The sequence below is a fragment of the Colletes latitarsis genome, chromosome 11 (assembly GCF_051014445.1).
Source record: "Colletes latitarsis isolate SP2378_abdomen chromosome 11, iyColLati1, whole genome shotgun sequence".
In the NCBI taxonomy this organism is placed as follows: Eukaryota; Metazoa; Arthropoda; class Insecta; order Hymenoptera; family Colletidae; genus Colletes; species Colletes latitarsis.
The window spans coordinates 31,039,710-31,051,863 of NC_135144.1; the positions used below are offsets into that span (position 1 = coordinate 31,039,710).

The 12,154-nt window shown below is 41.0% G+C and overlaps 1 protein-coding gene across 5 annotated transcripts in view; it reads left to right on the plus strand.

Annotated features, from left to right (window-relative positions):
• LOC143348384 (uncharacterized) overlaps window positions 1-12,154 on the plus strand; it is a 117,891-nt gene that overhangs the window by 56,774 nt on the left and 48,963 nt on the right. For 3 of the 5 annotated variants that reach the window (XM_076778527.1, XM_076778529.1, XM_076778530.1), the window contains one exon: window positions 8,336-8,386. The exons of the other annotated variants lie outside the window; for them this stretch is intronic. In XM_076778527.1, coding sequence (XP_076634642.1) covers window positions 8,336-8,386 — 51 coding nt within the window. The remainder of the gene's footprint in view (window positions 1-8,335; window positions 8,387-12,154) is intronic. 5 annotated transcript variants of the gene reach the window in all.

Sequence of the window (12,154 nt, forward strand, 5' to 3'; positions counted from 1 at the left end):
CGAAATACGCAAGAATCTCGAGGCAACGATGCTCTGCTACCAAACATAGTAAATGTCGTTGGTCTTGAAAATTTCATTTAGGAGATACAAACTATTATTTAAATATCAGAATGGCGGACAGAGGTGAAAAGAGGAAGTCCGACTTTGAAAGTATAGGTGACTTTACAGTTACGCGAGGTTACGGGGGGTTAATGGCATCAGGGGGAGTTCCCCCGATACCGGACGTGTTTAAGCTTTTTGTCAAATTAATTAGGCGATTACATAACAAGAAACTTTTTATTACCGTCAATTGAGAAGCAACGATCACAGAGAAGGAAATAAAATAAAAATAGTACAGAAATGATCTTTCGATCGCATTATTTTATCTTGTAAATATTACATAAAAAACTGCACTCTTTGCCTATAGCTGAATAACCATTTACAATTTACAGATTTGTGAAATCGTTCCTCCTGAAAGTACATACGACTACAGTGATAAATTAAAATAATATTTTTTCATTCGTTTCGTGACAAGGTGGAGTTTTCTTGCATTATAAACGTTGCTCGAGGACAATCTTTAACGTTCGACCGTCGCCTTCCCGATCGGAAACGATAATAGTCTTTTTCGTTCGATCGACGAGAGGATCGTGTTGCGGTTAAAAGAACGTGCTGGCAAACCGTCCGCTTGCACACAATTGAATTCGCGAGTCCACGATCGAGCGAAATACGAACGAACGTTCGGGTTATCGGCGCGTGACGACGCGACGTCGAAACACTTCACAAGAATCGACCGTGTGAAAATACGACGGGAAAACTGCAACAAAAGCGACGTTTGCCCTGTTTCAGTCGTTGTAGATGGTTCGCGGGACCTAAACTGTTCCGCTTAAACGCCGTTTGTCTCTCAGACGTGACTCGTTAATTTATTTACAACCGGAAATAGGACGATTTTACGTAAAACGATCGGTCAAAAACATGGAATATAATTTGATCTTTTAACGTTTATCCTATTTAAACGTGTATAAGCGATCGTTGGGGCGATCGCCGCAGCTGGCCGACGAATGTTTAGGTTGTTAGGTTTAAGAGATAAGAGGTGTCGAATTTGGAAATGAGAGGAGAGCGTGACCTTCTCGAGGGGTTCGCTGAAGGCAGTCGAATAAAAACGAAAGAAGCAGCCCACCGCTTTTACTTTTTTTAAGAATATAACGCGTTGATTATCATGGCGGTCACTCGCTACTTATAAAATTGTAAGCAACGATATTTTCGATGCTGTAAAATGTTTATGCATCGAGTTATCGAATATTTCTACGTTTCACGCTACAATTTCAACGTCGAGTATATTTTTAAACACAGAAAACCGTTTATCGTTCTATGCTGTTATGGTAGATGGCGTTAGAGTTCGTAACCTCGAAAACGTGCTTTTATTTTTACACGCCTGTGCGTTTTCATTGTTGCTCTTTCTTTTTTACGTTTGTCGAGTCGAATGGGTCAACGAACGAGGAGACAAGAGAGAAACTCTCAGAAGTTTACTCGAATTCGCGAGCACGGAAGTTTCGTTCGATGCCTTTTCACCCGTAATTATTTGCTTTTCACCTGCTCGTTAATTGGAAATCGTTCCGTGAGCAGTAATTAACGAAAGCCTGCCACGTCATTTTTTACGGATGCGTTAATTCGCAACACTCGAAAGAAACGATCGCCTTGAGCCATGAAAGGAGCCAACGGAGATTTTCCTCGTCAATAGTTGGCGTTTCGCGCGGCCTGCAGCATGATAATGCGCAACTCTCCGAAGGAAATAATCGAGAGTCGGACAGTGATCTTTGCATCTGCACGTGCGACGCTCGAGTAGCTAGATTCGTTTCGGTTTCAGCGTGAACAAGCACACGATATGTACATATAGATTCGATGATTAATCGACTCGTTCGTTTTGCTCTCTCGCACAGCGGGCCAGATTAGAATTTTAACGATTTAAAATGTAGATTTCCCAAGTTATCATAATTTTACGACTACCGAATTCAATAGGTTCTCAATGAATTATCCGTATAACGATTGGAAAGTTTCATTGTTCTTATTCATGTTTTTAGCGTTAAATATTAATTTTTTTTTACAAATTATTGGCACAGATATAGTATATTTAAAAAAGAATGCGTCAATTAAATGGTTTGCAAAAGTGCTTTTAATACTTTTTCTACCGTCTACTGAAAAATAGTCTGGAAGAATAATTATTAAAAAACCTCTGCAAATCGTTCGATTAACATTTCCTTTTTTAAATATAAACGCTGGTACCAATAATTTTTCGACTTATCGTATATAAGACCAATGAATTTTTTTCGTTGCAACACATTTACCGTTTTATTAAACCGGTTATAGCATCGAGGCATAACATATCTATTTCGATGTTTTCATGTTCTTAATATGTAATTCTGAATAGTAACGATCCCGCAGATTTTCAGAGTCGATCGACAAGGGTGGATTCGGACGATGAAACGAAATCGCGAAGGAACGGATTAAACTAGCAATTATCGGGACGTTTACCCTGCATCGAAACGGGTATATGTATAAACGAACGATAAATCACGCGGGAGCAGCGATCCCGATTCGAACGAAAATCTCGACGTTTCTTGGAAGAAGAACAGAGACGCGCGAATCGAGAGTGAAATGAATCAGAGTCGTCGTTTCGTCTCACCAGCGATTGATAGTTAGCGATGGGTGATTGAAAGTGTCGACGAAGATAAGGAACGATAATAGTCGACCTCGCGCGGAGGCTCGTTCGTCGAACGTTTATCGATCGTTCGAGGAATCGCGCGGCATGGCGTTACCAACGCGGCGAATCGAATTTAGCTACCTCGAAAACACCCCTACTTCGTACGACCGCAAAAATAACTGCGAACGTTTCTCTCGATTTCTCTCGCGTTAACGAATTAATTTACCGATGATCGCGCCCGGGTCGATGGCTAACCGTGTTTTAATTACCCCGTAACGATTTATTCGCACGATCGCGAACGAAAGCCACTTCCGAACGACTAGGAAACGCGTGCTGTTCGAACGGAGCCAATTGCACGGGCCGCATAATGAAGTTCCTGGTGAAATACTACGACTTCCTAACCGTCAAGTTTTCCACGGTGAGGCTTCAACCTGTAGATAAGACCTTAGATTTCGCTTTTTACCCCGATTCACCTGTAAATCATTTGTTACGCATATCACGGGTGAAACGATCCTTGCTCTACACCAGTGTTTCTTAACCCTCAAGCACACACTCTCAAATACAATTAATCCCATAAGCATTCGTAGTAAATCGTAATAAATTCGTATAGCGAAAATTGCATTATCCAATTAAATATCTCACAATGAGCGAGTCTAAATAGAACTGTTGGGTATTAATAACATTTTGCCCATCTCTGTTTCGTACTGTCATTCGCAGATACTTGGGGGATCCTGAAAATAGAGCATGAGACCTTCGGGACACCCGATTTAACTGTAACTTTGTATACCGATAAATTTCGACAGCCTCCTTTTCTCGAGTCGTTTTCCATCTAAGACTATCTAGACCTCTAAGGATATTTACCTTTGCGCGTTGTTTTAGAAGAGAAATTTTATTATACTTAAACGAGACAAAAACAGGATTAAAAATAATAATGTGATTCTAGTTTATAACTGTAGTTTGAGAAACGCTGCTATAAAGGTGGACAACTTCGTGATCTCGCTTGTTAACTATTTAACCATTAATTCAGCTCTGTGATACGATTGGGAAATATTTTTTACCTAGATTCAGGGATATAGTGTGTCGCCTATGAATCATTCCCAGCACCTGCATGCGAATGTGCCCCGAAAGCGTGTGCATATTAAGAATCGTTGCAACTTTCAACGTTGCATGCAAGTTCGATTACTTTAATTCGTTCTTCGAAAATTATCTTTTAGGTCGTTTAGTTGGAAAATATCGTACTGCATGAGCCCTCTAAAACAGTTGTAGCGTTGTACAAATTTCGTTAAAATCGGTAGAGGTCGCCTTGCGAATGCCTATAAAATAACTGGTTTGATACGTAGCGAATAAAACTTGAAAAAATTGAAAAGTAGCGAATTAATTCGACGATCGATCCACCGCCTGTGATCCTCTAGTTTTATCAACCAGCGTACGCGAACGGAAAAGTGTCAGCCTGTTCGAGCGTGGGCTGGCTGGAACGAGCCATTCACGCCCGAGTGTGTCGAACGTTTTATTAATTGAATATCTAGACGCGAAACAACCGATATATTTCCGTCCGCGGTAAGGAACGAGAGAGACGTCTCAATACCTAAGAAAAGTCTCAAGGATACCTTGGTCGACGAGATATCGACCCAAGCGTGTTGTTTCTTCTTTCTCTCTCGAAGCTTTTATCACGACTATAAGAGGAGGGAGGGGGTGATAGGACAGGAATGGCCGAGGGTTGCCTCGAATTTTATTAGGGAGACCGACAGCCCGTCTTTATCGATAATTACCCGCGTAAGAAACAGCCAGCGATAATGGTGGATCCGCAATACGCTACGACCTTTCCGATATCCTCCATGAAAGAATGGCATTATGCGATGTATGTAGTTGGCCGCAAGATGACGCGTTCCCCGACCACGCGCCACTTATCGCACCAGCCGGTTAGGCTACCGTTAGGCTTGCTTTCGTCTCGGGGTAAATATGTGGGCTAATAAACGTAGAGTCTTTGTTCGGTTAGTAATCCTTTATTCTCGTGTCTGCCCCGCCAGCAAACGTATCGTATTAACTTCTTCCGTTTTTATTTTCTCGTTGGGAAACTTGTTTATCAGGCCCTTGTTTAGGTTAGTCGAGGGGAACGCACCGTGGAGAAAAACCAACCGGCCAGAGCGACCGTTTCGAGTCAGTAAATCTGTCGAATTTAAGAAATATAGTACATCGAGAGTTATCGTGTTAAATTCTCACTCGAAACTTTATATAGTACATCTAATACATAGTACATATGTAGCAGCGTGTTTTACGAGTTTCCTAAATTCGAAAAAACTTGCCACCGTGTTATCATTCGAGAAACCGTTACCAAGGTAATTATTGTTAATGTGCCCCGGGCTTCCTAACTTCGCGGCGGTAACAATAGCCATTCTCGCCGATCCGAGAACGCAGCTAACTTTCTGATTCAATTGCTCGCTTAAGCGGCCGTTTATTTAATCCTCGCTCAACGAGATTATTATGCTATCCCTTTCACCGATCGTAACGTTCTTAGCGACGCGTTCGAACCAAGAATTTTCTATAATTTTTACTATCCAAGAAAGACCAGACTGTTATTGGGAATTATTTAAAATTTTCATTTAAAAGTCATAGAATTTAACAAATAATCGATGGAATGACTCGCGCGAGGAACGCGATTAGGTTGCAGGAATCTATCGGCAATCGACTGTCAATTTGCGAATAAACGTTGTCGATGCATGCCCACCGATTCGTAAAAACTCGAGAGTCTCGTTAGCTTTCGTTTTATTGGTACGCGCAGCGAGGATCGCGCCGACACGGCTTTCATAAACGATGCGACTGGTCTTCCAAGTTTTACCGCGATAAATCGGTTCGAGCGACAGCACGGTATGTGTTTCAGATAAACGGTCCCATTCAGTTAGTAAATTATTGGTCGATTATTGTTATTAATAACGATCCGTATTTTTTTCAACCGGATCGTCGATCAATCTCGACTTGTCGGACTCGATTGTTCCCCTCGTGGAATTCTTGAATAACAAACAGAGATTCGAGTTCACGTTTCTCCGTTTAACTGACCACTCGCAAAGACGGATAAAATTCGTTCGAAAGCAGTTATACATGTACCACATCAACGGTCGAACGAATATTTAACCCTGAAACGGCAGACGTTTTTCTTAGAAACAGAGAATGTAATTCTACACTTTGGTGACTTTTTCGTTCGTACTACCACATTCACTCCGCCTGTACGTGTGCCAAAGGCGCGTTGCGATTGCAAGGGCTCGCCGAGCGTCTTCTGTTTACATCGAGGTGACCGACAGACGAGCTGTATATGTAGCGGGTGGACTAAAACATTTAATTTAAACAATTTCAATGATACACTAGCACAGACCTAACTAATATATGCTTAATGTCGTACTCGTTCCTGGCTAAAAGCTGCTCTATCCTTGACGACGAAATAAAAAATAGCCAGACCTAATTTAATCACTAAATTGTGTAAAAGTTTGGCTGTATTTTATATCGTCGCCGACGGGAGGGCAGCTTGCACCTCGGAACGAGTTCGACACTAAGCATATATGAGTTAAATCTGGGCTGGTATATCATTGAAATTGGTTGAATTAAATCTTTTAGTCCACCCGTTACATAGATATACAGCTCGCCTGTCGGTCATCTCCTCGATGTAAACAGAAGACGCTCGACGACGCAGGCGGAGTGAATCTGGCAGTATCAACTGTGTCTGCAAATATTTCGAAAATTAAGGCCGAACAATTAACATTTTTTATCTTTTTTCTTCTTCTCCCCATCTATATTTCTTTTTAATATTAAAATATAGCCTTTACGTGTTTAGGTAAAAGTCACTAAACAACAGAATGAAACATTGGAGAGCGTATATCCGATTTTAACGAAATAAAGGTGCCCGTAGGATCGAACTCTGCATTCAACGATCTCACGAATAAAAAGTTGACGATAAAATAAACCGTGTGTACCACATTGGGCGTGAGTTGGCACTATCGTGCAACATCCCTGTGCCAACTCAGCATTCTTCGGCGATCAAGAACCACGGGATAGCGCGCTAACGACCATTAGAATCTTTGTTTCGCACCAGCAACAGACGAAGCTTTCACGATCAATAATTTCCGTTTCCATTCTCGAAGATTCTCTCGAGGATGCTCTCTCGGCTCTCGCTTTCGAACGAAATCTTACAGAATAATGTTTTCGCGTTTCTCGGTTAACTGGTCGGCGAACAAACTAACGAACAAATTCATTCTTAAATAACAAATTTCAGATAACAGATCAGCGATAGATAATTTTTAGAAAATTTGTTCGAGTAGCATTTTTTTCTGAAAGCTTTGTATAATTGTTGGGTTTTCTAGTCGATCTTTTGCTTCTGGAAATAAATCTAACGCGGACTTCGAAACGGAACCACGAAGAGCACTCGTTGTCCAAGTTCCGTCTGCGTTGCGCTTGGTATTCATTGTCAATTTGTTTCGCGGTGAGAAGTTTTATCGAGCTGGTCGTTATTCTTTGCAGCGGGGGCACAAAGACCTGGCGGGAAATGACAAAGGCCCAATGAACTTTATCAGCGTGTGGCGGGGTGCAGTGACACGGCGATGCAATTTGTCAGTCGTCGCATCGTCGTAACTCCTCTATGAAAATTATCTGGCTGGAACGCGGCCAATAAAATGGTCGGAGCAAAGTTTCGCTCCTAAGGCGAATATCAAACGCTTCTCGGTTTCGCTCTGAGCTGAATAAAAACGAGGACGCAGGAGAGCTCGAGATTCCTTTGCTTCCTGCGTCGCCACGAAGCGTAATCTTGAGAGAGGAGTGGGGAAAAGGGAGACAGAAATTTATAGGATCGATTAAACGACATGAAAATAATTGCTTAATAAATTGTCTGTTAAATAACAGTCTGAGAAAGAGAATTCGTTACGAGTTATCGAGTTACGTCGTGATCGTTTTTTTAACCCCCTTATTTATTAAACTTTACTATTTTATTCGACTTTTTCTTTTCTTTTTATTTCTACGAGTACCAACGAAAATTATTACAGTTAAATTCAACAAACATTCAATTTTCTAAGACACGAACGAGAAATACAATGATCGGCGTTGCTGTTGCTTTGTTACCACCGTGACTGTTCTCTTATTGGTTATTCGTACGCGCGGCAAGAGAGCTGAGCGGTCGTCGTGCGCAGTAAACAATGCGGCGCGTTCTAACGTACATAAAACCTCGAATGACTAACTTTACAAGCGACGTATCTTTATCGACAAATGTTGCAATCTATACGCTAAAATTTTATAATTATAATCTTCGCAAAAGAGCAACGTCGCGTGTGATTAATCGTTATCGAACGGCTCGTGCAAGTGCGTAGGAGTTTTTTAAGACGTTCCGACGAAGAAGCGTGTTAACCTACAACGAGTCTTTCGAACAGAATTCAACTCGAATCAACTTCCTTTGAACTCGCCTCGCTTCTGGGTATCTCGAGTTGCCCGCTTCTTTTGTCGTTAATCAGCTGTCAGTCTCTCTACGCTGACGCGTAGACGACCTAACCTTTCCAGCGAGTATCTCCCAAACGAGCGGAACAGGGTACATTTTATACACGTTCGACGATTATACCGTTACATCATTGTCGTATTCACAATGGTTGGGTCGGTCAATTAATGGGTTTCTGTTGCTTGTTTCAGGTGAGTAGGCGATCCAAAGAACGTGCGTATCTGTACCAAGAGACGGGGAGGGTGAGTTAACTTGAGTTGAAACTTTAGTGGAATTAGATCGTAGATAGCAATCAGCAAAAATGTCTTGGAACGTGCGGAACGGAACGGAACGATGCGAATCGAAAATCGTTTCGACATCTTGCCATGGTAGTCGTTGGAAAAAGGGTATTTTAATCATCTTTGTTAATACATATCAGGACGTCGAATAAATTCGTGAAAAACTTAGTAATGTAAAATATTTGAAATATTTAATGCCTCGTGCTTCGCGTTTACGACGATCACGTAATTTTGTTGCATCGCTGCGGCACAACGAGAGTTGCACTAACGAAGACGTATCAATTATGTAAGCAAGTAGGTCAGAAAGGTTCACGGTCAATTTCGCCCGTGGGATTGTGTACATACTGTAGCGACCATGATCACGCTGCATCGGTAACTGTATCCTTGATGTTCGTAGACCTAGCTGATCCAATTCCTTCAATCCCTTTTTTAGGTCCCTTTATAGCGCCTTTGAATAACAAATTCGAAATGCAAAATTCAACGAAATAAAAATTTTCTTTTTCGACAATTAGCAAATTACCACATTCAAAATTTATCCTAGTATTTATTTTTAGAATTTGATCGATAACCATGAATCTTATTTAATTTATTATATTTCTATTTATATTTTTTTTATATTTTGAATACCATCCAAAACATATACTTGAAATTTTTTCAAATTATACCGTAACAGAAATATTCAATAGCAAGGAGTACTTGTTATTTTGTAGCATTCCAAACGTCGACGATATTAATAGAATATTTACAAGTATTAATGTTGTAAACGCATTTTACATAGACTTCCAAAGGACGAGGAAACATTGTCGATCGTAAAATTGTTCCTTTATATTCATTTTAAATTATAAATATAATTTTCTCCTATTGTAATATTTAATCGGTAAACTGTGACCTAGAAAAGTTTTTAGAAAACTTTCGTTTAGAGGAGAAAACGAAATCGATCCTACGATACTGAAATTTCATTGTTCGAATCTAGAATTTGTAAAATTTATTTATTCGGTTTTTATGACATCCACGCGTAAACTACGACTCGTTCGTACGCATCCACTCTTACAATTTGAATTAGGTCACGTTCAAAAAGAGCTCGTTCAAATCGTGACCTCCTCCTCGGGCTCGGTTTTACCTCGAAATTTTTCCACGATTCCGCTGCATGCAACAATAATATTCGCGGAAACCTGCAATCAGCTTAAATCTCCGAACGCAATCGCGTCGGAGTATACATTTCATTGATGATTAATCTGTAACGTTCGCTACGCCGGTTCCAATTCGAATTTATTTCAATTCCGGGTGTTGGTTATTTTAGTAAACACGTAACATCGGATCGATAGAAAACAGTGTATCGGAGAAAAAAACCCGGAGTTTATGATTGCAAGAGCGTATAGTATTAGCTGGGAAGTGTAATTCAATTAACGTGGATGCGTAAACTGACCTTGTCGAAGTAAATAGCAATATCTCTAGCGACCAATTGGATTTTGCGTGCGTTCCGAGTCTAAACAAACTCGATTGACTAATCGTCGTTAAATCGATTAATTCGTTATTCGTTGAATAAAAATTGAAATCGAACAAAATTTTCCTCGTATCTTCGAGAAATTAAACCGTAGTGTTAAGGAATGCAGTGTCGCCACCTATGAGACCGATCCGAATAGGACTTCCCCGCGCGACGATTAGAACGTTCGCTGTACTCGACGATGTTACGTGCTTTTTTCACTTTCTAAAGGTTACACTATGTAGTCTTAAAGCGTTCGACGCCCACCGAAAGAAGGGAAAAGAAATAACTGGCGGAAATACGACGATAATGGGGCTGGCATTTCTTAACATTTTCGAGGCGATACGCGTTCGACGGTTCTCCAGTTTCCCGGAACTCCGGTTTCGTCCGAACCTCGCGATGGTATTTCCTGTTCTTTTACGTTTACAGCTTATCTTCGTTCTCTCGTTCGGGATTTCGTGTCCGTGCTTCAAAATATGCGAGAGATAAGAACGCCAGGTAGTCGGGGCGGCAACAAAAAAATCCGCTAGTCCGCGTAGAGTTCCTTTTGGCTCGCGGCCAGATTCGCTTTCCGCGTAACACGAGAACTTTTCTGCAATTGTAACGCGATGGGTTATTACCGTGATGAACGCAAACTTATTTTTAGAAAAGTCTGACTTCGATAACGTTCGTATTTATCGGCGCTCGCTATGTAAATCGCTCGAAAATACAGTGTAACGTTAACAAATGGTGCCGGGGTGTTGGTAATTGCGCGCAAGCATTCCAATACTTGGTTTGGAAAGCGCTCGAACGAAATTGCTAAACAAGACGCGATAAACTACACCAAACAATAATGATTGTTGACGAAAACGGGATTGATACGTTTCCAAATATAACGTATAGACTTAGCGTGCCGTCAGAACGCGAGGCGTTTGATCGGTTGTATACGTATAAAGTTTGCACCGTGAGCTATGCCTCGATTAAAGCAGCGTCGACGAAAGTATCTCGTTAAACCAACAGGCTCGTAAATAACCGTGCTCGTTCTCACGGCTATCGAACGACGATGTACGCGAAATGTTTGCAATTAGTTTGAACAATGGGAAAGCTGTGACAATAAGGCGTCTCTCGCAAGATCAGGTTCTTCGTACGATCCAAGAAAAACACACGCTGTCGAATTTTAAGTAGTACGGAGGATGAGGATACTCGGGGGACATAGATAGATCGCCTGAATAAATCTTGATGCCAAAATTTTGTCGGCGAAATTGAAAATTTTCAAATCGTTCTGGAAAAATTATTTTCGGTTGCAGGGATCGATTACAATCATTTTTGGTGAATACACATATCCTTGAAATCCTACGCCCTTTCGGAAAAAAAATTCCTTACCGAAAATATACCGTGTGGTCAGAAATGTTTTCCTAAAATTTCAAGCGTATGTTTAAAAAATCATAACTTCTGGACGGAGCGAAGACTTGCTCGACTCGGGGATATTTTTGACTATTTTTCATTGGAATAGTTGCTCGGTAATTATTTTACAAGATAAAAAGAAATGAATAAAAGAATCAATAGTATGTTTTTTATTTCACGAATGATTTATCGGTTCTTTAGGCTTTTTTTCTGGAAATTGAACCTTTCTCGCGTATCTGTGCGTAACTGTGACGTGCAATAGGCAATTGATCGTGCGAAAAGAAGGTGTGCCGACTGGATTCGGCGTCGACCCCAGCGTCAACCTGGCCGAACCTATTAATTAACGAAGTTGTCCTGTAACTTTCTCTAGCAGTCGCGATTGTTCGAAAGGTTCTCAAAACCGAGCCGATTGATAAACTTCGCGCAAGTGGGTCGTTGCACGGGCAACCAACGTCTCGTAAATGCAAATTAATTAGCGCCCGAGCAGGAAGCGTGCCTCCCAATTTGGCTGGGACGTCTAACGAGTGACGTTGAACGACAGACGTCGAACAGCCCGATCGATAGCGATTTCCGTCGATTTCTCCGACGACGAGGATACCGAAGATAAAAAGTTCTTCTATTCGATATTACGTGTACGCGGGGGAAAGTACATTCGGGATTTTTAATTTTTTTAACCGCTGACTCAACGCAACGTGCTGCATAAAATTTTACATCGTAATTTCCTTCCGGATTGTTTGCTTCGTTTCTGCGAAAAGTCAAACTGTTTCTTCAGTCCTTTCTTTAAAAAACTACTTTCTAAGTCATTTCACACACCTATACGTGTTCCGAGAGTACTCACGATTTTTTTGCAATTGTTACTATTTTAC